The sequence below is a fragment of the Neofelis nebulosa genome, chromosome 1 (assembly GCF_028018385.1).
Source record: "Neofelis nebulosa isolate mNeoNeb1 chromosome 1, mNeoNeb1.pri, whole genome shotgun sequence".
Classification (NCBI taxonomy): Eukaryota; Metazoa; Chordata; class Mammalia; order Carnivora; family Felidae; genus Neofelis; species Neofelis nebulosa.
This window is the reverse complement of record NC_080782.1, coordinates 95,341,934-95,369,781: the sequence shown is the minus strand read 5'-3', so window position 1 is coordinate 95,369,781 and position 27,848 is coordinate 95,341,934. Positions and strand designations below refer to the sequence as shown.

At 39.0% G+C, this 27,848-nt stretch overlaps 1 protein-coding gene across 2 annotated transcripts in view; it reads left to right on the top strand.

Annotated features, from left to right (window-relative positions):
* Positions 1-27,848, top strand: part of RASGRF2 (Ras protein specific guanine nucleotide releasing factor 2) — a 245,496-nt gene that overhangs the window by 98,183 nt on the left and 119,465 nt on the right. For both annotated transcript variants that reach the window (XM_058728352.1, XM_058728343.1), the window contains exons 4-12: positions 1,036-1,125; positions 6,628-6,881; positions 9,981-10,060; positions 10,462-10,655; positions 15,708-15,817; positions 16,562-16,680; positions 22,880-23,040; positions 23,952-24,018; positions 24,558-24,694. In XM_058728352.1, the coding sequence (XP_058584335.1) occupies positions 1,036-1,125; positions 6,628-6,881; positions 9,981-10,060; positions 10,462-10,655; positions 15,708-15,817; positions 16,562-16,680; positions 22,880-23,040; positions 23,952-24,018; positions 24,558-24,694 (1,212 nt within the window). The remainder of the gene's footprint in view (positions 1-1,035; positions 1,126-6,627; positions 6,882-9,980; positions 10,061-10,461; positions 10,656-15,707; positions 15,818-16,561; positions 16,681-22,879; positions 23,041-23,951; positions 24,019-24,557; positions 24,695-27,848) is intronic.

Genomic DNA, 27,848 nt, shown 5'->3' with positions numbered 1-27,848 from the left:
GGCATTTACTCCACAAGAGAAACTCAGCACCAAGCAATGTTCCCCAATATTTATTTGGGCATGCTTATCTGTCTTCACTATGTTCTATTTTAGTCTGAATATAGATTTTGCAGCCCCAAACTGTCAGTAGCAGGTACGTCTTGTGTGGTCACTTGTCAGGAGCCATAATTTATTTTCTACTCCTTTTATTTTCCTACTTCTCTGCCAGAAAATGGCAGAGTGTGTATTTGTTACTGGTGACAAAATGTAAAGACAGGTCAGAGGAAGCAATTATGATTCTTAACTTTTCAAATGCTTGCTGGTAAGGTTGCGTAGGTTCTTACCTTTCTAAGAGCCTGCAATTGAGCAGTAGGCTAGTGATTTTTGTTGCTAAGTGTATTTGGGCAGCCATCTGGTTTTGAATTGCCCCACAGGTCACATAACTACATAACTACATAACTGAGTTGGAGCTATAAGGAGATCCTGGATCATTTCACTCCTTTTTACCTTTTCACCTTTCTTGGTTGTCTTGGATCAACCCCAGGACTCTGAAGTTCCGTTTGCAGTTACCATTTTCCCAAGGAATCCTGTGAGCCTGCTGTACTCTGTGTACCTGTGTGGAAGGCTGCAGGCTGATTATGGGAAGCAAGAGCTCTGGGCTGAATGTCATTGCATTTGGGGACCCCAGGGCATTACAGGCAGCTGCCATTGGGCAAGATTGGCAAGCACTATGTCACTCAGCTCCCCCCGAAGGCCTTGGCCTAGTCATCACTGGCAGTCAGGGCCAAATTTGGGGCTAACGTTTCTCCTAACCCAGATCCCAGTTCACACTTTCCACAGTTGCTTCTTATAAGCACCTTTGTTGGCAACATAACTGAACAGACTTGGTGTGAAGTTCATTCTTTCCTTGACTCAGAACCAGTGGAAGGAAGGATGCATAAAAAGTAAAAGTTTCCTGAGGACCTCCTAAGCTACCTTGTAGGCATTACCTCCTGTGAGTTATGGCTATAAGCTGGTATTTCCCAAATCATGAAATGGGCCAATTTTGTGTTATAGATTATCGCTCTTAATAAAACCAAGGAACGAATGAGGCCTTACCAAAGTAATCAAGAGGATGAGGATCCAGATATCAAGAAGATTAAAAAGGTAGGATGTTGGGCGTTTCTGGCTTTGGAAAAGCATGGTGATCAGTTGTCTGTCCTGTAGTGATGTCTTTGTTCCCCTGTCCCTGAGCTGAGAATCACCTTGGTATATCTGTTCTAATGGCTCTCAGACTTGCCTTTCAGAGTGATACAGGTATGGCTACTTTGGAAAAGTTTCAGCTTGAGATTTTTTTTCCAGTTCTGGGAATCCCCTTATGGACCCTCTGTGGAAAGGATGTCAAAACCAGACATTAAGACAATAGTGTTCTTAAGTTGGGTTAGTAAGTGCTGTAGAACCTCCTGATTTTGTGCTATTTTCATATTTTAGGGGAGTATTTTTTTCATGTTTATTTAGTTTTTTGGGAGAGAGAGTACATGTGTGCAGATGCATGTGAGACAGGGAGGGGCAGAGGGAGAGGAAGAGAGAGAATCCCAAGCAGATGCCACGCTTAGCATGGAGCGTAACATGGAGCTTGATCTCAGGAGCTTGATCATGACCTGAGCTGAAATCAAGAGTGGGCGGCTTGGGGCGCCTGGGTGGCTCAGTTGGTTGAGTGTCCCTTCTTGATTTCAGATTGGGTTGTGATCTCCTGGTTTGTCAGATCGAGCCCTGCTTGGGATTCTCTTTCTCCCTCTCTTTTTGCCCCTCCCCCTGCTTGTGTTATCTCTCTCTCAAAACAAACAAACAAACATTAAAAAAAAAAAGAGTCAGATGTTTAACTGACTGAGCCACCCAGATGCCCCTAGGGGAGTATTTTTTTTAATTTATTTTTTTAAATATGAAATTTACTGTCAAATTGGTTTCCGTTGTCTGTATAGGGGAGTATTTTTAAGTGACATTTTAAAAACATTTCTTTTAGCTTTAGATTTCAGTGCTTATTTAGAAAGGATTTTTTTTGAACATGTGAGACTATTAACTAAATACATCTCAGATTTCTGTTTTATTATCATTATTACTTTCTTGTTTAACATCCACACGATCAACAGATCTTCTTACTAAACTGTCACTTATTCCTGTGTACAACTTAAAAAAAAATTTGTTTTAATGTTCATTTATTTTTGAGAGACAGAGAGATAGAGCATGAGCAGGGGAGGGGCAGAGAGAGAGGAAGACACAGAATCCAAAGCAGGCTCCAGGTTCTGAGCTGTCAGCACAGAGCCTGATGCGGGGCATGACCGCGAGATCATGACCTGAGCCGAAGTTGGCCGCTTAACCGACTGAGCCACCCAGGTGCTCCTGTGTACAACTTTTGCAGTTAAACAGACACTGGTACTCACTCTGGTCTACTGTATTTGATTTATGTCATTTTAGGTTTTGAGTTCTATTATCTTAATTTGCTTGTGTAAATCATCTACTTAGCTTTGTGACCATTATGTGAAAAGCTTCACAGTTATAGAACTTTTTTTTATGGATATATACCTTCAAATCTTTATTTCATCTTAATGTTTTTCTTATTCTTGTCTTTTCTATGCTACATAATTATTCCCCTTTAGTTGTAACAAAACTTGAAACATTGCTCAGAGTTTGATACAGAAATGCTTCTAAGAACTAAATTGAAGTGTTTTCAGTTTTTAAGGAATAAAAAGTGAAATACCATCATTAATTTCTTAGAATTCAAAACATTCTGAATTGAATTGAGTTTATGTTATTGTTACAAGATTAATGCTCTTGCCTTTTAGTAGTATGAAGTTGTCTATAAACAAAGAGATGAGTGAAGTACAGTTTTCAGGATTTTTTTTTTTTTTTTTTTTGTAGAAACTGGTCTGTTAGTATGAAAAGTACACCAGCTCAGCAGGCAACACCTGACTAAGTAAACAGAAAGATTGTGTTTAACACAAAATTTCATTAAGGTGATTTTTGAAAATATTTCTGTTAAATGGAAGAATAGTGATAAAATAAATGCTTTTTACACTTTCTACTTTCCTGTTTCTCAGTAGAAGCAATTAAAAAATATATTTTTGAACTTGTTAAGTAAGCTTTGAAATTAATTCTATTGTGCTTTATAGCCCAGTCATTCTAATGTCTGTGTGGCAAAAAGTGTTTTAAATGAATTAGTTTCTCTATTCTGATTTGGCAAATATCAACATAATTTTTTATCTTCAAGGAACCAAAAATTGAAATTTATTATATGACAAAGAAGGTTTCCATTAGATTTCTCCAGATAATGTGCATATAAATTCCCCCACATAATTCTATTAAAATGTGGCTAATTTTTATTGTTTGAAGCATCACAGCTGTGTGAATGCCTGCATTAACACTGATAGTATGATGACAACATTGGTAGGTAAATGAAAGAATTTTAAACATTGCAACAGAAGAGCAGTTGTTTAAATACATGACAATTTAGTCCATATGGGTGAAATAGTAGGGAAACAATAAGGAGTGTAAGAATATGTTGACTAGATAACAATAATACTAAAAAGAGATTTGGTAGTCATTTAATGCTGTCAATCATATATGGATTTGCAACCTGCTTTGTGGCTGAATCTGCCACTTAGCTATGACACACCCTAATAAATAATCATATAACTGTTTTATATTTAGCAAGCACTTCAGATTTTTTTTGGTCCATTATTTTGTAGGTGAGAAAATAGAGGACTGGAGTTCAAAGTTACCCAGCAGGTTAGTGCTCAGCCTTGGGGTTAAGGATTATGACATGCACCTTTCTGGTTAGCCCCCAGCATTTACCTGGACACTTGAAAGATGTTTAGTAAATATTTGTTGGCTAAAACGTACAGGTTTGTCTGTTATTTTTCAAATCATACCTAGGGAATACAGATCAATTTTAGAGGCTATCATGTTGTCTACAGAATCGATTTTTAATTATATTTCATGTTTCTTTTCACAAAATAATCTCCATTGCAAATCATTCACATGTGTTTTCACCGTGTGGCTGAGGGAGAATCCTTAGAGTTAACAAAAAGCAGGTTAAAGAATGCCAACTCTCATTGCATCGTTCCTTTGTGACTTACCATGAAATTTCGTTTACTCATCTACAAACAGAAGGGGTCGGATGAGCTGATGTCTAACACTTATTTTTTTTTAAGCTTCGTAAAAAAACCCTCAATAACAACAAATCAAATACCCTGATTTAAAAATGGGCAACGGACATTTCTCCAAAGATGAAATAATATACATGTGATCTTTGGAGAAGTCATATACATATGAAAAGCTGCTCAATATCACTAAACATCAGCGAAATAGAAATCAAAACCACAGTGTCACGTCACCACACACCCATTAGGATGACTACCATAAAAAAAAAAAAACTAAGTGTCGATAAGGATGTTGAGAAATTGGAACCTTTGTGCACTGTTGGTAGGATTGTGGAGTGGTTCAACTGCTGTGGAAAGCAGTACGGTCATTCCTCAAAAAATTAAAAATAGAGCTATCACATGATCCAGCATTTCCACTCCTGGGTATAGATCCAAAAGAATTGAAAACAGGATCTGGAAGAGATATTTGCACTCCCATGATCACTGCAGCATTATTCACAATTGCTGAGAGTTGGAAGCAACTCTAATATCTATCAGCAGATGAATGGATAAACAAAATATACATACAATGGAATATTATTCAGCCGTAAGCAGGGAGGAAATCCTAGCACATGGTACAACATGGATGATCCTTGAGGACAGTATACTAAGTGAAATTAACCAGTCACAAAAAGATAGATACTGTGTGATTCTACTTACATGAGCTATCTAAAGTGGTTAAATTCAGGGGCGCCTGGGTGGCGCAGTCGGTTAAGCGTCCGACTTCAGCCAGGTCACGATCTCGCGGTCCGTGAGTTCGAGCCCCGCGTCGGGCTCTGGGCTGATGGCTCGGAGCCTGGAGCCTGTGTCCGATTCTGTGTCTCCCTCTCTCTCTGCCCCTCCCCCGTTCATGCTCTGTCTCTCTCTGTCCCAAAAATAAATAAAAAACGTTGAAAAAAAAATAAATAAAGTGGTTAAATTCACAGCAACAGAAAGTAAAATAGTGGGTAGCAGGGGCTGAGGGAAGGGAAAAGTGGGGAGTTGTTCAGTAGGTATAGAGTATCAGTTTTGCAAGATGAAGTTCTGGAAATCTGTTATGCAACAATGTGAAATATTTAACACTACTGAACTAACTATACACTTAAAAATGGTTAAGATGGTAAATTTTATGTTATGTGCTTTTTTAACACAATTAAAAATTTTTAGTATCCGATTTTATATTGTTAAAGAATAAACCTTCAATGTATTTCTTTATTAACATGTTAATAACTAATTATGTAATATTATCACATTCGGTGTCCATATTGGCAGTCTTTTTTATTTTATTTTATTTTTGTTGTTGTTGTTGTTGTTGTGAACGTTAATATTTTTTTTTCAATATATGAAATTTATTGTCCAATTGGTTTCCATACAACACCCAGTGCTCATCCCAAAAGGTGCCCTCCTCAATACCCATCACCCACCCTCCCCTCCCTCCCACCCCCCATCAACCCTCAGTTTTTTCTCAGTTTTTAACAGTCTCTTATGCTTTGGCTCTCTCCCACTCTAACCTCTTTTTTTTTTTTCCTTCCCCTCCTCCATGGGTTTCTGTTAAGTTTCTCAGGATCCACATAAGAGTGAAAACATATGGAATCTGTCTTTCTCTGTATGGCTTATTTCACTTAGCATCACACTCTCCAGTTCCATCCACGTTGCTACAAAGGGCCATATTTCGTTCTTTCTCATTGCCACATAGTACTCCATTGTGTATATAAACCACAATTTCTTTATCCATTCATCAGTTGATGGACATTTAGGCTCTTTCCATAATTTGGCTATTGTTGAGAGTGCTGCTATAAACATTGGGGTACAGGTGCCCCTATGCATCAGTACTCCTGTATCCCTTGGGTAAATTCCTAGCAGTGCTATTGCTGGGTCATAGGGTAGGTCTATTTTTAATTTTCTGAGGAACCTCCCCACTGCTTTCCAGAGCGGCTGCACCAATTTGCATTCCCACCAACAGTGCAAGAGGGTTCCCGTTCCTCCACATCCTCTCCAGCATCTAGTGTCTCCTGATTTTTTCATTTTGGCCACTCTGACTGGCGTGAGGTGATATCTGAGTGTGGTTTTGATTTGTATTTCCCTGATAAGGAGCGACGTTGAGCATCTTTTCATGTGCCTGTTGGCCACCCGGATGTCTTCTTTAAAGAAGTGTCTATTCATGTTTTCTGCCCATTTCTTCACTGGGTTATTTGTTTTTCGGGTGTGGAGTTTGGTGAGCTCCTTATAGATTTTGGATACTAGCATATTGGCAGTCTTAAAGAGCTTAAGATATGGAAGAAACTTGTGACACTGAGAAAAATGTTATTTTTAAATCCTATTTTTTCTGCTATCTGGAAAAGCCTGCCACAATTTACTCTAGTGATGGGACGATTAGCGCTGTAACAAAAAAGTAGTGTTTTATATGGCGTGGAATGAAAACCCTTACTGACAGCCTTATTCAAAGACAGCCTCACACCTCCCTGAGATTCTTTCTGTTGTTGTTCTGTAGGTTCAGAGCTTCATGAGAGGATGGTTGTGTAGAAGGAAATGGAAGACCATTGTGCAGGATTACATTTGTTCTCCTCATGCTGAAAGCATGAGGAAGAGAAACCAGATTGTGTTCACCATGGTTGAAGCTGAGTCGGAGTATGTTCACCAGCTCTACATCCTGGTCAATGGCTTCCTCCGGCCCCTGCGAATGGCGGCCAGCTCCAAGAAGCCTCCCATCAGCCATGATGATGTCAGCAGCATTTTTCTCAACAGGTTTGTCTTGGTGTAAATCAAAGAGTCATGTGAAAAACCCATTTCTATTTCTTAAAAGAATTTTTACTTTACTCTTAAAAGAATAGGAATCATAAGTTCACCTTTATGAGCTTATGATATTAAAAATAAGAAAGCTATCATTTGTGTTTCATTATTTGTGTGAGTTTACATGTCTTTATCTTGAATCATGGCATTTAGTTTTCTGCGTCTTTTCTTTGTGTGACATATGTTTTCTTGTCATTGTGTAGGCGTGTGTGTGTTGGGAAAGATAATCTTCATAAGCTGAGGGAGATGGAGTGAGTAATGGGTCTTTACATGTAATTTATACAGACATACTTTAGGAAGAAGAAAAACTAACAGGGGGCCTGAGAATCTCTAGCAAATTTATTTGCTCAATAAATATTTATAGTGTCCTTCCTGCTGAGTGTTCATCAGTGAACAAAGAAGAAATCCTTGCATTCATGTAACTTAAATTTTGATGTGGGAAGACAATGAATAGTAAATAAGTGAAATATGTAGTATATTATATGGTGATGAGCACTATGGAAAAAATAAACAAGGGAAGAGGAGAAGGGGAGAAAGGGAGTGCCTGGGTGCTTTACTTAAAAATTATTTATTTTTTAATTCATCTGTTTACTTATTTATTTATTTTGAATACATTTATTTGTTTTTAAAGAAATTTACATGCTTCAAAAGTAAAAACAACATGAAAACATCAAAAACTGTCAAATATCATCAAATATTACAAAGTCATAGAAAGGGATGACTTTGTGTCATCGGAGGGAGTGTGGATGGCCCTGGAACCTGTCGCGCTTCTTGAAACACGTTAGACTAAGAAAAACAAATACACATATGATTGCAGTCATTAGTGGGATCTAAAAATAAATAAATAAACAAAAAGCAGAATTGGACCCATAAATACAGAGAATAAACTGGTGGTTGCCAGATGAGGGTTGAGGAGTTGGGCAAGATGGGTGAAGGGGAGAGAGGGAGATACAGGCCTCCAGTTATGGGATGAAGAAGTCATGGGAATAAAAGGCAGAGCATAAGGAATACAGTCACTTGTATTGTAATAATGATGTAATGGGACATACTGTAGTTATACTTGTGGTGAGCATAGTATAAGGTATAAACTTGTTAGATCACTAAGTTGTACACCTGAAGGTAATGTAATACTATGTATCAACTCTAGTCAAACAAATTTTTTTTAAAAGAAAAAGAACAAAAAGTTACTGCAATATATTTTAATTTGGCTTTTTAAAGAATTAGGCTTTTTAATGCATTTATTTTTTTTTACTTTGTTTTATTTTATTTTATTATTGAAGTTTAGTTGACATACAGTGCTATATTAGTTTCAGATGTGCAGTGTAATGACTCAATAATTCTGTACATCATTCAGTGCTCAACACAAGAAGTGTGCTCTTAATCTCCTTTATTTCGTCCACCTCCCAGCCTGCATTTAAGGACATTTTAAGGACAAAGGACGTTTAAGGACAAAATTACTGTGTAATTTTCTCTTAAGTTATGCAGACATTTTCACTGCTTATACAATTCTTTGGAAGAGCTGGAAGAGCAAAGCCAGGGAGCTGCTCCCCTGGAGCTTTGAGTTCAAGAGCACAGCACTGTAGATGTGATTCAGAAGTTAGGAAACTACAGCCACTGCCATTGCCACCATATCTGCCTCTCAGGTCTAGGAAGCTGTTGCCTAGAAACTAGAACACCGAAGCTGGGTGCTGAAATTGCCCCTGAAACACTCACATCTTCATGACTGATTTTCAGCAATAGGCAGATGGCCTCTCCTACTTTCCATGTCTTACCAGGTGCACCTATTGGTGCAACTGGTGGAACTGAATTTACATTCAGAGCCTCATTTGCAAGGCAGTCTGGGAAGTTTAGCTGTAGCTCTCCATCATGTCCACTTAAAAGGAGAATAGAAAGGAGGTTGAAAGACTAACATACAGTATCTACCAAACTAAGGGCGCCTGGTGGCTCAGTCGGTTGAGTGTCAGACTTTGGCTCAGGTCATGATCTCACAGTTTGTGGGCTCGAGTCTCTTGTCAGGCTCTGTGCTGACAGCTCAGAGCTGGAGCCTGCTTCAGATTCTGTGTCTCCCTCTCTGTCTGCCCTTACCCCACTAGTGTTCCATCTCTTTCTGTCTCTCAAAAATAAATAAAAATGTTAAAAAATAAAAAAATACTAAAAAACCCCCAATATCTGCCAAACTAGATTTGGTTGAAATCCTTGAACAACAAACACTGCTTAGTTAAAATTGCTATAAATGAAAAACAAATTATCATCTTCAAGCCATATGTATTTTGTTTCATGGACCATTTGGAAAAAGTTAAGGATTTCCCATTGATGTTTATTGTAATTGAATTTGACTTACAACAAACCAGAATATCTCCCTTACATGAATAATTATGTATTTGATTGTGTAGGATGTGCTAGTTCAGAAAAGGCTTTAGAGGCTCAATCCAATGAATTAATTGTAATGAGGAGAAAGCAAAAGTTACTTTGGTAGCTGCTCTTCTTGAACCTTGTAGAGATTTGGATCTCTATGCATAGTTCTCCTTATAGCATCTCTGTGTAGGTTTAGTCCTTTTTAGAGGATTCTTTTACATTTCCATCTTGGGCGTCTTAGGAGTGGTTATGGTAGATTTCTGCCAAATCTTTGCTGTGGATTCTTTTCCCCTCTTTCCTGTCAAAACTCATTTTAGTGAAAGAGGGAGTCTTTTCCCTTAGTTATCATCTAGAATCAAACTGAAGAGAAAAAGGATCATAACTAATTTTTTGATTATCAGTTGAAGTGTTAGATCCTAACAGTAGAAAGATGTTGCTATCAAACATAATGAAGAGGGTTATATGCCAGTGATTTGGTGTTTACTGTCTTCCAGTAGTTGAAGCCTAGCTCAGAATTTTCGAGATCGTTTGAAAGACAAATTGGTTTATGAGGGCTAGTATAATCCATGTTATTATTGTGTATACAATTTGGAGGCCCTGGGAGGCATGTAAATCATGTATTTATTAAGGCTTTAAGGACTCAGTGGACTTCTTTGACAAAGAAGTGACTAGATTATATTATTTTTCAATTTTTTATAGTGAAACAATTATGTTTCTTCATGAAATATTTCATCAAGGACTGAAGGCAAGGATAGCAAACTGGCCTACCTTAATTTTAGGTAAGTGCATGCTTTAGAGATAAAAGATTTTCTCTTAATATGTCTACAATTAAAGCAAAATAACTTCAACATTAGTCAGCCTAACCTGTCTGAATTTCCCTCTTGACCTGGGAGCTTCCTTAGGCACTGGGAATCCGTTTTATTGCCCTCTCAGCCCTTTCTCCTGGCCTGTCATTGTTCATTTGGGGCTAGAGTTGGGCTCTGTGCACCCCCTTCCCCCTGCCCCCATGCATTCTACCAAATCAGTCATTCAAGCATCTGGATGGGGGCCCTGTGCACGTGTGACACATGATGCTGGGAGCCACTCTGTGCCATTTCCACTGAGTGAACACAGTCTCTCCTTGTTTTAGATAACTTACCAAGGACCAAGAAAAACTGCCATGTTTACTTCTTTTTTACAGCTGATCTGTTTGATATTTTGCTCCCCATGTTGAACATTTATCAAGAATTTGTGCGTAATCACCAGTACAGCCTCCAAGTGCTTGCCAATTGTAAGCAAAACCGAGATTTCGACAAACTCTTAAAACAGTACGAAGCCAACCCCGCGTGTGAGGGGAGGATGCTGGAAACATTCTTGACCTATCCAATGTTCCAGGTAAGTCATCTGGGATGCATTTTATAAGTCATCGGTTCCAGTTTGGTGGTACTGAAACATAGGGTGACGTGAGTGACAAGTTTAAGTATGCCCCATGTGGAATTATGGCAAATGTGCATCAACTGTCCTGAGCTTGACCCTGAGAGAAACAAATTTATGCCACACATTTTCCCTCTGTGTAGCATATGGGAGAAAAGCAGGCATTTTTTTTTTTAAACCAGGCATTTTTGAAGCAATTAAATCAGGAATGGTTTTTGAAAAGTAGCACAGTTTTCTCTTTACAGAAAGATTCCACACAGACTTCTTCCATGGAGTCTCCTCCTCCAGCATGTTTAAAAATATTATCAGGTTTACAGAAATAGGATGCTGTGCAAACGTTCCAGTATATGCTGGTGGCATAAAAGGCTCCTGAGGGGTGGAGTGACTGCTGGGAAAGTCTTTGTTTTCCTTCCCATCCTCCCCTCCCTGTTACAATTGCTGTTGAAGTTGGTCTTGAGTTTGTCTGGAGCTCCGGATAGCAAAAAGAGGACATTCTGGGTCACAGAGGCTATGAAAATATAGGGTCTGGAGGCACTGGCTAGACCTGGGGACTCTTGGCCCCTAGTCAGGTTGCTGAATTGAGGCTGGGGCTTGTCATGACATTTACTTTTGGGAGTTAGAGCACCCGGAGGGATCAAACATACTTGTGTTCTTACCTGTATCTAGAGCTTTACCGTTAAGAGTCCTTGAGTGAGAACAGAGGAGGCCCAAATGTGAATTGAATCTCTTGTTCCTTTGAAAAGTGTTGATTCTGCTCTTTTGGAAAGGCAATGAGTGTTCTTATTGTGGAATTTATGGGGCTTCTGGCCAGGCCTCCAGATTGTCATGTGGTAAACCGATTCTCCTAATCATGTGTGTTAGGGCTTCTGCAGAGAGTTTTGTCCCCCTGCGCAGGCATTGCTGACCCTGGCTGACCATTTTGTAGCCTGAGAAAGAAATGTTGCTCTGGTTCATAATTGTTTGTCCTAAAGTTTGTCAATCCTTTTTGAAATCATGGAAGTCACCACAGAGGTTTAGCAAGATTTTTTAAAAACCAAAAGGATGTATTTGAAACAACTTAAATATAGTGAAACTTTATAATGGTGTTGTGTTTTTTTTCATGGAACTGAATTGTTTGAACTTTTTGCCTCTCTGAAGAAATATTTTACAAGAAAAACTTCAAAGCAAAAACAAAAAGTTGCTTTTTTTAACCTTATAAAAATTATAATTTAAGCTTTTATTTATAGTGAAACAAGTTTTATATAATGCAGTGTTCTGAGATTCTGTCTGTGTCTTTGGCAGTTACCTCCAGATTATGATTACAATCCCTAAACTGTGTCTTTTCAGCAACTCGATTTCAGGTGCATATTCAAAGAAATGATTGTGAAAGACACATGGAACATTCTGGGAGGCACCTAGCTCCCTTTCTGACAGTGCACTAATGCCTTCCCACGGGCTATTTAATTTCCCTTTGGTGTCATTTTCTCAGGGTTTTAAAGCAACAGACAGAACCGCACTTGATCTGTAGGGGAGGTGTCCAAACACAGTCGAATGTAGGGCCTTGGAAAACCCTTTGGATTTCTTGAAAATGCTGAGATGCACTTCTGTCACCCTCTCTCCTTTTCCCTGGAGTTTAAGCCCAATAATAATGGCTTGGCATTTTGATTGACCCCAAGGAATTCCTACAATGTCAGGAAAGGACCATCGGACTACGAATCTTGAGGAGACCTGGATGTCTTGCTCACTCTTCAGTCATAGCATTCAGGAAAATAATTGAACCAATCTAAATCTCTGTTTCTTACTCTTAAAATTGAGGACCTGATCTCCAGTTGTCTCCCAGAGCTCTAGCTATCTGGCTGTGATCCTGGGGGGATCACACAATGGTGGTGCAAGGAGCCTGGTGTTTGTCTAGGAACCCACATCCTGAGACTGGTGGCCCGAAACCCTACAATTTAGCTGAAGGGTCAAATGTTGAGGTTCTCTGGCTTTTTACAGACCAGGGTAACCAAAGGTCTCAGCTTAGGAGAGCCATTTTTCTAGGAGAAGCCTCAGAGTTGAAGAATTTAGCCAAAATTGGTCCAAACTGCAAGCTGTGTAAACTGAAAGAACAGCTCTTAATCTCTTTGCTGCCCTGTCACTATTCTGGATAGATCAAGAGAGGAAGCTATCAGAGTGTGCTACCTAAGAGCCTCATTCTCCTTGGTGCCTCTTCTTTGTCTTGTTTGCTTGGTGTCTCTTCCTTCTGCCTTCTCCCTAGGAGTGACCCTATGGACCACTGAAGGGGAAATTGCACTTTCTAGAAGCTTGGAGGTTTTCTCTTACTGAGTTCATTCTATCCCTCTTGTTCCCTCTTGGTTCTTTCAAAAATGAGGTGACATAGTCGTGAAAACATTTGCTTCCTTGGAGGGTCTAGCTGTTTCTACTTCCCTCTGCATGCTAGTTCATGCTACCAAGGGACCTCTGACCAGACTTTTTCTTGAGTCTAGATATGGGGGCAGGGGTTAGGCACAGAGGAGGAGAGGTGATTGGAGCTTTTAGCCTGTGTATGTGTAGACCTTTTACTGGGCCCTTTGTCAAGTAAGTCATTTGCTGCTGTTGATATTCTATGTTGAGCTATGGAAACATAGAGGAATTGTTGAATTTGGATGATGCAGTTAATTTATCCCCAATTTAACCATCAGACAAATAGTCCAAGTGTTGCCAAGAAATTTGTTGTGGAAAATAATGTAGTCATTAATGTAATTTTTAATTAGCAAAGGCAGTGGCTCGACTGGTACTGTTTAAATTGGCTTCAGCTGCTCATAAGTCCATAGGTAAGCCAATCATGAAATCTGCCCCTGACAAGAACAGTGCTGTTAGATGTTCTCCGGAAAGTAGCCTTTTGCGGCTCTAGCCACCTATTTACTGTAATTGGCAAGCCGGCTAATTAATGTCTATAAAGTGACAAGTATTGTTCCATAGTTGAGAAGAGCATTATGATTCATCTAGACAGTACTTACTGTGATTCTTGGGTTTGGGGGGGACAGATTTATAATCAGCTCTTGAATATACACACGAGCTCTTTGGAGAGCCATCCACTTCTCTGCAGAATGTCCTTTCCCTGCTTTTTGGCAGTTTCAGGCTTGTTTGTTCCTATACCAGAAAGTAGAAAGGACCGGCTTCTGAATTTCAGATCTATCTACTTGAACCTTAGCCAAGGAGCTCTCTAAAATAGATTTAATTAATGGGGGAGGATCCTGAAGCTATTGACTAAACTTAGTTTTGTGGGTTTTCAGTGCATGCATTATAAGCGTCAGGCTCTCCCACTCCTACCTTCTTTGTTATGAAAAATTTAGTACATTAGCTGTTGATTGCCTTGATTTTCTTATAGAACTACTGACTTAGAGGCAAACTGTTATCCATCTTGGCACTGTGCAGAAGGGATATTTGAAAGTGTATGTATCCCAAGAGCCTTTACCAGGAGAAGTTTATGGAATGGAGAGGCAGAAAGTGCCCTCCATGTGTCTTACAGGGGAGGGGTCTCCCTCCTATCAGGAGTCTGTCTGAAGTTCCAAAACCTTAATATGATGACATTCCTTAGGACCTGATCTCAGAATATCAGCTGCAGAGCCGTGTGTGTGCTGTGGCACTGCCCTTTGTGCTCATGCCGAAACATGGGCCCTCAGTAAACATCAGTAAGTAACCCGGTGAAGGCCACCACATGCACAAGAGCAACAGCAGATCCGTGGGCAGAGCTGCCAGCACCTCAGGACTGGACGGAAGGAGCTAGCCATAGTACCCTGGGAGGCTGTTTCACTTTCTTCATTCTTAGAAGGCCTTTCAAGGGCCTAGAGAGACCTCAGGCCCCAGAGAAGAGACCCCGTGGGTTCCTGCATTGGTCAGAGCCACCATGATCATGGCTGGCTCCGTCATTTGCTGTGACACCACCTTGGGCAAGTTACCAGACCTCTTCACACTTTGTTTCCTTATCTGTGTAAAATGGGCAAATTCCCCTTTTGTTGCTGGAGGTTTAGGTGTACGTGCAAACCTTGAGCTTCAATCTGACCCATAGCAGGTGGGGTTATGGTGCCTGTTGTTCATGTGTGTTGGTATTATAATTAAGCCCACTGCCCCAGCTTTCTAAAAGATTTTAGTTTGTAAGCCAGTAAAAAACAAATATGTAGAGGGGTACCTAGGTGGCTGAGTCAGTTAGGCATATGACTTCGGCTCAGGTCATGATCTCATGGTTTGTGGGTTCGAGCCCCGCTTCAGGCTCTGTGCTGACAGCTCAGCCTGCTTTGGGTTCTGGACAGCTGACAGCTGGAGCCTGCTTCAGATTCTGTGTTTCCCCTGTCTCTCTACCCTTCCCCCACTCGTGCTCTGTCTCTCTCATGATCTCAAAAATAAATAAAAATTAAAATAAATAAATAGGTAGAATCACTATAACTTTAATTAAAACTCTACTATGTTCTATTAACATCTTCATAGGCCTGGTGGAGTTTCTGCCTTTGACAGAATTCAGATAGTTTATCTATAAGCAAAACTACAAGTAAATAATCTAATTAAACAATACTTTTTATTGCTAGAAGAATGAATTAAGGTAAAGTAGGATGAGAATGTAATAAAGGTGAACATATCTTCTCCTCCCAAGTTTTAATTCTTAAACAGAATATTGCAGTAGGATTCCAAATTTAAAAAAAATTTGTGAACAAATATACCTAAAATACAGATTCTTGTGATTTGATTATAGCTTTATGAACCAATTTTCATGAACCAATTTTCAAAAGTTGTGATTAAGAAATATATGATTATATTAAAAAACCTAAAGAAACAATTGTTTCTCTGGAACATAATATTTTGTTACTCTTTTTTTGTGCTCTTGGTGAAGTGTGTGTGTGTGTGTGTGTGTGTGTGTGTGTGTGTGTGGTTTGAAGTATACTTTGTTTCAAAACTGTAAAGGTAGAGATGAGTTTCTCAGACATGATGATGGCACAGTAGAGAGTGTCCCAGTGTTGTTCATCCTGACCTCTTGCTCATGCTGGCCTTTGCATTTAGATCCCCAGGTATATCATCACACTTCACGAACTCCTAGCTCATACACCCCATGAGCATGTGGAAAGGAAAAGTCTGGAGTTTGCTAAGTCAAAACTAGAGGAACTGTCCAGGTATGTGGAGAACTCATAATAAAGGCTTGATTAGAGAAAGCAGCAAGTTAGTCTCTGTGGAAACCTAATATATATGTCCAGGTAACAAGAAGCAAGACACAGACCAGCTTCTCAGATTCACCTGAATATTAAATGCTAGCTCTTCAGATGGCACTGAATCAGAATACATGTTAATTTTAACCAAGAAAAATATATATTGTTGAAAATGTTTTTATAGCATGTGAATTTATATAATTGAGATTATAGCTGTATTTGGGTTTATGTTTCTTTCAGGATAATAGGAAAACGACCTTTATTGGAATCCTTGTGTTCATATTTGGCAAGAAGCTAGAGAATGTATATTTTGCATTTTTCAGTGACTTTTCAGTGTTTCAAGGAATTATTTACATCTGTGTTCCTTTAGCTTATATGGAATAAATGGTATAAGGTCCTCTAATTTGCTCTACCTCTAACAAATGGCATCCTAATTTCAATGAAGGTTGCTGTTCATAAAATAATACTTTGCTTTCCTGTTGCATTCCCCAGGGTATTCATTGGTTTGTGACCCGCTTGTCATTTAGAATCATGTACACTGGCTTTGGTTTGGGTCATGGCTTGTTGAGGCCTGGAAGTCTGCTCTCCCCACAGTCTCTTTTATACTGATGCAAGTCAAAACTGAACTTCCCAGAGGGAGCTATTCTTTGCATACCTGCTAGGGCTACAGAAAATATCTCTTACTGTGATCTGTCTGTGCTGTGTCTATAGGATAATGCATGATGAAGTGAGTGACACTGAAAACATAAGGAAGAACCTTGCCATAGAAAGAATGATCGTAGAGGGTTGTGATATTTTGCTGGACACCAGCCAAACTTTTATCCGCCAAGGTAAGTCCTTGTTTGGTAGACCCACTGTCTTAGTCATCTCTGCGACTTACACATTATCATTGCCAGATCCCGGAAACCATTTTGGAGCAGCTCTGATGTAGCTGTGTGATTGATACTGTTCATGCAGGACACCTCCGTGGCCTTGACCGAGGCTGTGGTTGAGGCCCACCTTTGTGCTGTTTCTTTTCAGGGGCCATGAAAAACAGCAACACAATAATAGTAAAGCACGAGTGGGACAGTAAGTTACATTCTGACTGGACTCTCCTCCTCAGTGGACCAGACATTCTCTACAGCTCCAAGGAGGACAGATCGGTCTGGCCGATGAGAGTGGCAGTGCCAGGTGGCGACGATATACAGGCAAAGGCCCAAGAGAAACTTGCACTGCTCAAAGCCCTTTCACATAGTGGTGGGGACAATGTCCGAAGTGAAAACAGCTGTCTCTTGTTCCCATTCTTCATCAGCACTTCTGGATCAGCCCCCCATGATATGATTTGATTCAGTTGGCAACTCCAGTTGTCAAACGAAATGTCTGTTGACCCCTGACACGCTTTGGTAATGGTGCATGTATCTTGTTTGTGGGATGTGTGCTTTCCGAGCATCACCCAGTATATTAAGCTTTTGAAGTGTTGAAGATATTTGTGCCAGAAGCTTTGGAGAAGCAACAGCCTAACAGTGTCCCTCCCTCCAGGGCCCTCATTGCAGAGTGCACGGAGTAAACCTCATCCAGAGTTCTTTTTTTAAGTGCTTAAGTGTTCTGAGGGAAGGGACCATGCCCCACGGAATTGATTTGAGACAATGCATGGCACACATTTATGATTTTGAACTTGGTGAGCAGTGACACATAGATTTTGGAACTAGGATTAACCTTTAATGTAGTTTTTGTTCAGAATGTGCCAATAACATTTGAAGATATTTGCATTTCCGTTGCCTGCCAAAATGTGCTGCTTAAAATTTTTTTTTACCTCATCAAATAAGACGTTACTTGTGCTGTGCACATAAATTTTTGCACGGAATACTTAAAAAAGTTTAACACGTGCTGTTCTATTTTCCATTATTTATTTATAAAGAGAGAAAGTACACATATGTTAAAGTTTGGAAGTTTATTTTAAGAAATGATAACTTTTCTCAGTTTTTGGCTTCTGATACTAATTTTCCTTTAAATATAGTGGAATATAATGCTAACAACATCAGGCCTTCCTAATTCCCCCTGTATTCCTCCGCAGAGACTGTGTTCCCATATTGGCTTTCTGCCTTCCTGGCACTTGCCTGCCTGTGTGCCTTCACGTGTGCTTTCCCCAGCCTGGGGCCTGGGAATGCCCTTTTCCATCCCTTCCGTGCCTATCGAAGGTCTGCTTGGCCTTCCAGGCTCAGGTCAGACACCTCTTAGAGAGCCTTTTACAATGTTTCCCTCATCTTTCTCTCCCCTTCCCTCCAGTTAGAATGGATTTACCTTCCTCCTGGTTTCGTGCCCCTTGCTCCCGATGCATGTATTTCGTCCTCTTGTGTATTGTAGGTACATGTTTGCACGCCTGTCTCTGCCAGTAATTGTAACTCTGAAGGGCAGTGTTTACGAATTCTCTCCTGCCTTATCTGTTGTTTTCCATTATAGATACCTGAAAGATGGGCATTGGATTAAATTGAATTACTTGTTGAATTGCAGTTTTGATTGTTAGATGTCTTATTTTGTATTTTTCTTGCATTTGGAATTCACTGAAAAAATACTAATTGACTGGAGCTTTTTAATATGCGAGAATGCAAATAAATGTTTCTGTAACTAGTATTCTATTTCTGAAAGGGCTTTTGATTGAAAAGTATGATACATCGTAATTTATTTCTATAAACTGAGACTGCTCTTATCTAAGTTTGAAAAAAACATCTATAATGAAAAACGCTAGAAGGTTGAAGATATTGAATAAGTCATTTTTTTCAGTGCACCCGGAGGAAAAATACTCAGGAGCCACCTCTGCCTTTGATTCATGTCCAGATGTTATTTATTGCTTTTTCTTTGCCACATGTTTAAAGCACTTCTGTTAGCTATTAATACAGCTGATGTTATTATTGTATTGATGTTGATATAATGATTTGCCTTTACAGTATTTTTTTTTGTATTTTTGGTTGTTAGTGTGTTTAGGAATTATTCAATAAAGTTGGCTTTAAAAAAACAGACCTTAATCCAAAAGTAGAAAGTAATCCAATTACATATAATTTGGGAAGTTTCCATTGTTTTGCTTTGGTTGCTCCTATTATCATTTTTACTACATACCCTTAACAGACTTTTAAACCCATCGAGGTGGGTTTTTTATCCTTTTAAACTTTGATGGATTCCATTTCCTATGAAATGGACTACAAATTATCTCTAATTGTCTGCTAGTATTTGTGTTATTTACTTTTAGGGATAGTATGAGGTATGTTGCAGTGTGTCTGTATTTGTGTGTGTACATGTGTGCATATGCACAAATATATGTGTGGTTTCAACCTTAAATGAATGTTTATTCTGAGGACTAGAAAAAATAAGTCGCCCAGGACGTCGGAAAAGCCTCCTTAGAATAGGGGCATCAGATAATCTTGAATGTCAATCTATGGGAATTTAGTGATTAAAGTAACAGAGGTTTTATTGTAAATTGATGCTAATCATTAAACAGTTGATGAGCAGGATGCAAAGGACTGTATCGCAATGTAGTCTGATAATGTCATTTATGTTCCAAAATCTACTCAAAGTTTGTTGAACTAAAGTGTAAGAGTCTGAAACAGTAATAGGAAGACAGTATAGCCATGTCGCTGGAGGTCAAATTTTGCCTCCACCATCTCCTTGCTGTAGGATATTGAGCAATTTATTTAACTTTTCTTTGTCCCAGTTTCCTCTCCTTAAGTTGGAGTTAATAGCACCTAGATTTTAGGGTCGTGGTGAAAATTTAATGAGCTGATACCCACAAAAGCATTTAAACCAGTGCCTGTGAGAGTATGACATAAATTTAAAAACCAAGATCTAAATTTTGGAATGAGTTTCTGTTTTTCAATAACATGAAATATATATGAACATTTAGTAGAAGATGAGGCACTCTAAATTGACATTTTGCCGAAAACCCATTATGCATAGCCAATGTCTTGTGGAAATGTGAACCAGGATAATTAAGTGAAGGTTACTGAATTCAGAGTGAAATGCATTGAGAATGAGTCTCGGACCTCTGTGATACCTTAACTATTCCCCGACTCACAGTCATGTCCTTTTAGGGTAGCAGTGTTCTTTGGAGTTGTAACATGGGGTCCACAAATATTTGTACTTTCTCAAATGCCTAACCCAGTAACCTGGAAGTTGCTCATCATTCCTTTTCACACTGGGTGGAATGAAGAATAAGGGCATTAGTCCTGAATGCCATTCTTTGGGAATTTAGTGATTGAAATAACACAAGTTTTGTTGTAAATTGACCCCAATTATTGTGAGAGAGACACAAGGAACTGTGTCATAGCAATGGTCTGATATTGAGGAATTACTAATACAAACTATTCCTTTAATTTTTACTAACTAGAGAGGAATCTTCAAGTCTTAGAGTTGTATTGAAACACCAGGTCAAAGATAAAATGAAATATAAAAAAAGTCCACTTAACATGTTTTTCCCAATATGATTATTTTATAAACCGAAAATAGTGTTGAAATCCCTCACTTTTAATTCTGACATATAGACTTCTGTGTAGGCTGAATATACAGGATGAACGGTTATCGATTAAACATATTAGTGTATCGTTCACAAGGAAATGTTTATTTTTTTTTACCTCAAAGTTTTAATCCACAGTATTACTAATATATGAGCAAACATGTATTCTGTAATTTCTGATCTGCAAAATCATTAAATGCTAGAACACTTAACGACACATTATATTGAATCTTCATAAACTTGGTTATAACCTTTCTGAAAATGACTCCTGAACCTGTTTATCCACCAGGACATTTATTTGTCTTCAGCTCCAGTCTTTCACTCTGCCCTAGCTGATCTCACGACCCCCCATGGCAAAGCTACAACGGACTGTCTTTTCCTATCCGATCCCTTTCCAGGTGTCATTGTTTATGTTGCTGAATCCACTGCCATCTCTTGGCAGCGTGGCTCACTCAGGTGACGGCTGCTCAGCCCCTCAGGCCTCAGTTTTCCCTTCTGTGAAATCAGGGGCTAACCAGGTCCTCCGAAAGAGCTCCTCTGGCTTTGATTCTGCCCCGTGAGCCCCATGAGTGCAGTCCTTCTGCTGTTACTCATTTACTTATCTAGGCAGTCTGCCTTTTGCTCTCCCCACCCCTCCTCTGCTCTTCAAATTTAATTACTTGCTGCCCGCGCTCTCTGACAGCTTGCTCCCACCTGCCTCACCTCCTTCCTTCGCTCTCCCCTTGCCCGTTCCCTTTGGTGGAGTCAAGCCTTCTCCTACCCTTTGTTCCCAGGGCCCACAGCCTTCCCCAGGACTACTTCCATGCTGTTCTGTAGGCCCCCAAATAGCTGCCTACTGTGCCTCTGTCTAGCAGTCCCACCTAAACACTCACCTGAGGAGATGGAATCTGCACACGGAGGTTTGCTCCTCATCTACCCACCTCCCCACCTTCAGCTCTGTTAAAAAGTAGATGCTGTTTGGAGTATTCATATGCTAACGTGAACATTTTGTGACCCACAGTCATAGTTTTACCATTTTACGTATACGAACAACTTTAGTGGGGCTTTCCCCACTTATCAAAGGAATCTGTGACCATTAAAAAAAAAAATGAGGAAATGCAGAAAATGTATGAAGAGGAAATGAGGTTGCCTGCAGTCTCATTTTTTAGTGCTGACCCCTGTTAATATTTAAGGGTTGAATATGCAGTTAACGGTTCTTATGAGACTGATATGTGTCTTTGTAAGGCTGCATTTTGAGTAGTGGTAGATTGAACAAATCGTAGTAATATCGCTGACTCAGTAATATCACTATTTCAGAAGTCAAGGTATTGACAAGAATCTTTCCTAGTGTTTGTTTTGGTTTGCTGTCTAACTTAGATTGGAATTTTATTTTGTGGGGAGGTCATTATTAGGATGAACTTGTATAAAATCTATGTAGAGATTCTCACATTGAATAGAAGACTGTTTTGTTCACGGGAATGTTCTGGGTATAGACTTTATGAGTTCTTTTCCATTTAAATTCCACAAAATTTTTATCACACATAATTTAAATATAATCTGAAATAGCTGCCCTTTAAAAATTAACTAAGTTGCATTGAATTGTTTAATTTGTTTATTTTTATAATATACATGCAGTGTAAATTTTATTTTTGTATTATGTTATTTGTCTACCTACAGTGCCTCAGGAAGAATAAATTCTATCTTCTTTTCACTATGTTATTTTATTACTATATGCAATTATACAGTATATATCTTGTTCTTTTTTTAATTTCTTTAAAAAATTTTTTAAAATATTTTTTATTTGTTTTTGAGAGAGAAGGACAGAGAGACAGAGCACAAGCAGGAGAGGGGCAGAGAGAGAGGGAGACACAGAACCCCAAGCAGGCTCCAGGCTCTCAGCTGTCAGCACAGAGCGTGACACTGGCCTCGAACTTGCGAACCATGAGATCATGACCTGAGCCGAAGTCAGACGCTTAACGGGCTGAGCCATCCAGGCACCCCATGTATCTTATTCTTAAATTGATTGAGATAAGATCACCGAGGGACAGATGACACAAGTGCCTTGTTCTCTGAATTCAGTTTGGCTTTCTTTCAAATTTATTTTACAGTTTATTAGTAAATAATCAAGTCTGAAATGTTTTATAAAAATAGTAGGAATTAGGGGTGACTGAGCGGCTCAGTTGGTTAAGCATCCAACTCTTGATATGAGCTCAGGTCATGATCTCACAGCCCATGGGATCGAGCCTCGAGTTGGGCTCTGGGTAGACAGTGTGGAACCTGCTTGGGATTCTCTCTCTCCCTCTCTCTGCTGCTCTGCTGCTTGCTCTCTCTCCCTCTCCCTTTCTCTCTCTGAAATCAATAAATCAAAAAATAGTGAGAATTAGTTAGGCCCTTAAAACACAATACATTCTCTCTTCTGCTCAGAGTGTAGAGGATTTACTTCCAATGGCGCATCAAATAAATCCTTGGTATCTTGGGAAACAGGTCCTAGAGTTTATTGCATCAAGAATAGCTCTCACTTGAAAAAATTTTAATTGCTGTGTATTCTTCACTTTTGTGATCACCAGGTTCTCTTATTCAAGTACCTTCTGTTGAGAGGGGGAAACTTAGTAAAGTTCGCCTGGGTTCACTGTCTTTGAAAAAGGAAGGAGAAAGACAGTGCTTCTTATTTACAAAACACTTTTTAATTTGTACAAGAAGTTCAGGAGGAAAGCTGCATCTGCTCAAGGTATGGGTTTTATGTGACTATTCCATTTATGTTCCATGCACTTAAGAGGGATTGAGATTGATTTAATTATGGCTTTCCCATATCCAGTATCATAAAACCCAGATTGTCACAATTGCATAGTGAGGTAATGTACAGTTGTTAAGCCTGGCATGTACTTTGTTGTTAATCGAATCCAAAAAATAGAAATTTCAGTGTCCATTTCCATAAAGAAGTGCAATTAAAATCATAACCTAGAAAAAATTACTAGTTGATGACTACTGAGCTACAAAAATCTTATTAAATCACTGCAGTATATTGATAGAATATTTGCTAAATCCTATTTTATCTTGCTCTATACCAAGAGTCAGCAAACCATGGCCCACAGCCTGCTGCCTGTTAATAAAGTTTTATTGGAACAGAGCCATGCTCATTTGTTTATATATTGTCTGGCTGCTTTCATGCTTTTAAAATGGCAGATTTGAATAGTTGCGATAGAGATATGGCTTGTAAAGCCTAAATGATTTACTGTCTGGCCCTTTATAGAAAAAGTACCTATCTATACCTTTTGTTATTAGTACCTAACAACTATTATCCAACACCAGGATGATGGCTTTCTGCTGCTTAAAGCACTTCCTGGTTGGTGGGTCTAGCTGCATTCACTCTCAAGGTGCCATCTAGTCTCCTGTAGGCTGACTTGCTAAATTTATAAACCCTGGGAGTGAGAGGCAGTTGGTGCAGAAGAATCATGAAATTCAGTGTGTTTAATTACTTTTATACAGCTAACTGTAGTTTTGGAATCTATGAAAAATTATTTGTGATGCAGAATTGCTATGCTTTCTTCTGTGACAATTTGAATATAAGGTTTATGTATCTGAGCTTCCCAACTTATGCAAGACTGTCAGCCTCTTAATGAAAAATTGGTTTGTTTCCAGACAGGTGGGGTTCTCTCTCTAATAGAATGTACTTTGATTGAGGAGCCCGATGCAAGTGATGATGACTGTAAGTCACATTCTATCTCTTAGAATTATGGTAGAATAAAAGGGTCTTATAGTTTTTATTTACTTATAGCTAAGGCGAGCTGCTTAAGGAGGCAGGAGAGATGCTGAGAATAAACTCCCTGAAGTCGTTTATATATGAAAAGTTCTGTTGAATCATTTAACCTGTGAGCTTCGTTAAAACCATCTTTGGGAATTCACATTTTATTGAATTTGTCTCACGATAGTGACTTTTCAGTGGAAGGCAGAAAAGGAATTAAATTAGAGAGTTGTTGGAATTCTGTAGATTATGGCAATTTCAAAAAAAGAAAAGAGGAAATGAGTAGGAGGCAGAGATCCTAGTCCTGAGTAACCTGCTGACCTCAGCTTTTTTGTCTACTTATGAGCTTAGTAAAGGCTTCCCCTTGCCTAAGAAGTGCCATGTTGCTGAAATAAGATTCTGGACTTCAACGGACATCCATCGTATTACCAGAAGTCTGTGAAAGTAGCTATCACACATATTTTTATATTCACATCTAATTGGTTGGTTTGCATGTGTTGAAGCCAAAGGTTCTGGACAAGTGTTTGGACATCTAGATTTTAAAATAGTAGTGGAGCCTCCTGATGCTGCCCCATTCACTGTAGTCCTGTTGGCACCTTCACGTCAGGAGAAAGCTGCCTGGACGAGTGACATAAGTCAGGTAAGCGAGTGGCATTTGCCATAAATTGTGATTTTGTTTGTTTGTGTATGTGTGTGTTTATTTCACACCATAAATTTTGGGGGAAGGCTTTTAGTTATTTTATTTTTGTTAAAAAAATACATCTAGTTGCTGTGGACACTGCCATCACCACTGTGTATCTTGCTAGCTGGGATCATTTGTTGTTGTTTGTTTGTCTTTCTTTATAAGGCTAAAATTTACCTGAATTGTGGTACTTGCATTTTAGTTCCTAGGCATTCTTGTACAGGCTGTGAATGTAATCACGTGTATTGAACGGTGTTAAAATTGCCCTGTTAGTAATAAATTCTCCAGCGACCTCCACTAGCTTATCTTTTGCTTATTTGTGTCTGAGGTAGGAGAATTGTGAGAGATGCAAAAACAGCTAACAAGGGCTCTGATGAGAAATCACAAATTAAAGAATCACATCAAAGAAGAGAAACTGTCTATAGTATGAAATATGAAAATGAGCTTTCCTGTATTTTATATTGAAAAAACTAGGAAACAGATCTGCTTACTTTTCCTTGATCCACAATGCCCAGTTAAGGGATTCCTGCATTTATTCAGAAATTGGAAATATATCAAAACTAGTCGTGATTGGGCTTGTACATTCCTAAATACAAGCTCCACATGATGTTTACTCCATTAGCCAATTTGGAGACAAATGTTCATGTAAGGATAATATTAACAGAAGACTTGGTAATTATCTTCTAAGTTGTTAACTCAAGGAAGACTGGGGCAAATGGAAAAAGCATATACTATAGATTCAATTGCCTTCTATTTTTCTTTTTTTTAGAAGTTTATTTATTTATTTGGAGAGAGAGAGAGACAGACAGAGCACACGAGCAGGGGAGAGGGGGAGAGAGAATCCCAGCAGTCTCTACACTGCCAGCGCAGAGCCCAGTGTGGGGCTTGAACCTACAAACTGTGAGATCGTGACCTGAGCTGAAGTCAAGAGATTGACACTTAACTGACTGAACCACCCAGGCACCCCACCTTATCCTTTTCTGAAGAGCTCATAGTAGTTTGTATATAAAACTTAGGTAAAAATATGAGCTATGTCTTAGTTCTTCAGAGACTTAATTTTTTTCTGAGTGACTGAAAACTGAGGGAAAACAGACAAGGAAAGGAAAAATTAATTATTTTGATATGTCAAAGAGCTTTTTACAGACTTAATCTAATTTGATCTTTATAGGAGTATTCGGAAGGTAAACAGAAATATCAGTTCCATTTCACAGGTGAGAAATCTAAGGTTTGGAAGGCTAAGTATTTGTCCAAAGTTACACAACTGGGTTGAGTCATAAGTCATATCTAATCCATGTCTTTTATTGGCATTCTAAACAAACTTACAAGAGTGCTAGATTTTTACTTATATATCCCCAGGACTCCTTTGATGGTGAATAAATAGCTTGAAGTGAAGGTGCTTCTTTTATGGCCAAAAAAGGAATGAAAACATGGGCTCCTCTATATTTGCATAATTATATCCTTGTGATTTATTAATACTTTCATTAGCTCTGTGCCGTATGAATTAATACTTTAGACTCTGTAATGCATCTCTTACCTAATGAAATTCTGAATCATTCACTGATTCTATGACTATTTCTGCCAGGTATCTTGTAGGTATCAGGGATATGGTGATGGTCTCTGGTCTCAATGAGATAGGCAGGCCAGTAGGGAAGAAAGGAAAAGTAGACAGCTTAATGCAACACAGTTTTATAGGTGTTGGGAAGCCAAGATGAGTAGGAAGACTGGAGAGAATATGAGGAGGCAAAGGTTTTTTTCCAGCTGCTTCTAGCTTCTACCTTATGATGTAATTGAGGCTCCTAAGGTACAGAATTGATAAAAGCTCTAAATAACCTTACCTAGCGCGCCTGGTGAGGCATTGCTAAAGAAAGAAAGACCCTTGGGTGCATGGATGATCCTATGATTGTTTTTTTTTAAAGAAAGGATACAATGCTTTGCCATAAGCATCCAAGTGAGTCTTTCTGTTAAACTACATCTTGAGGCAGAAGTACACAACTTATTGATATTTTTCCAAGTCTCTATGGCTAATATGTTAAGTCCTACTAGATGGTATCTATAAATGAATTGGAGAATAAAGCTAACAGAAAGTTATATCTTTTTGAGTGACAATGATATAATTCATGAAATTACTATGTTTAATGGAACCTGTTGTTGTATGACTTTAACACATGTTATTTCATGTATTCAGCAAATATATTTTTGCAGTGGTACTATATGCCAGGCACTGCTTAGGCACCTGTGATATGTCATGAACAAAAGAGACAACAACAATAGAAATTCACTAACCTTATGTAGCTTACATTCTAGTGTGAGGAAGATTGAAAATAAACAATAAATGTACTAAATAAGTACATACTGTTTTATGTTAGAAGGTGATAGGACAGAGTAGGAAGGATTGCGTTACTGGGGGTAGGTGTGGGTCAGTACAGTTTTAAAATGGTGGTCACCTCAGGCTGCAGGAGACATCTAAACAATGACTGTAGCAGGTGATGGAAATACCATTGTAAATATATGATAAAGGGGAAGTCATTTCAAACAGGGGGAAGAGCCATTGCAAAGACTAAAGTAGGAGGACACTGCATATTTTGAAGAATAGCATGAAGTCAGTGTGGTTGAAATGGATTGTGCGAGAGGGACAACAGGAGAAGAGGAAGTCAGAGAGGTAACAGAAGTCCAACCAGGGAAGGCCTCCTAAACCAATGAAAGGGCTTTAGCTTGGATTCTGAGTCCAGTGAAAAGCTCTTAAAAGGTTTGATGAAGGAATTCCATCATCTGACTTCAGTTTTAAAAGGATCTCTTTACCTGCTGTTTTACCTGCATAGACTGGGAGCAGAGGGCAAGAGTGGAAGTGGGGAGCTGAACGAGAAGGAGCTGAACAGGATTATCTCACCTGTGATAAACCAGGTGAGAAGTCTTGAAGGCTCAGACCAATGGTAGGAATGGAGTTGGAGATAAAAGTTTTGATTCTGGACTCATTTTTAAGGTCAAACCAACAGGGTTTTATTATGGCTTATATTTGGGGTGTGAGAGAGAAAGAAGATTTAAGGATGTCTTCAGAGTTTTTGGCCTGAGCAATGGGAAGAATGGAGTTGTCATTAACAGGATGGGAAAATCT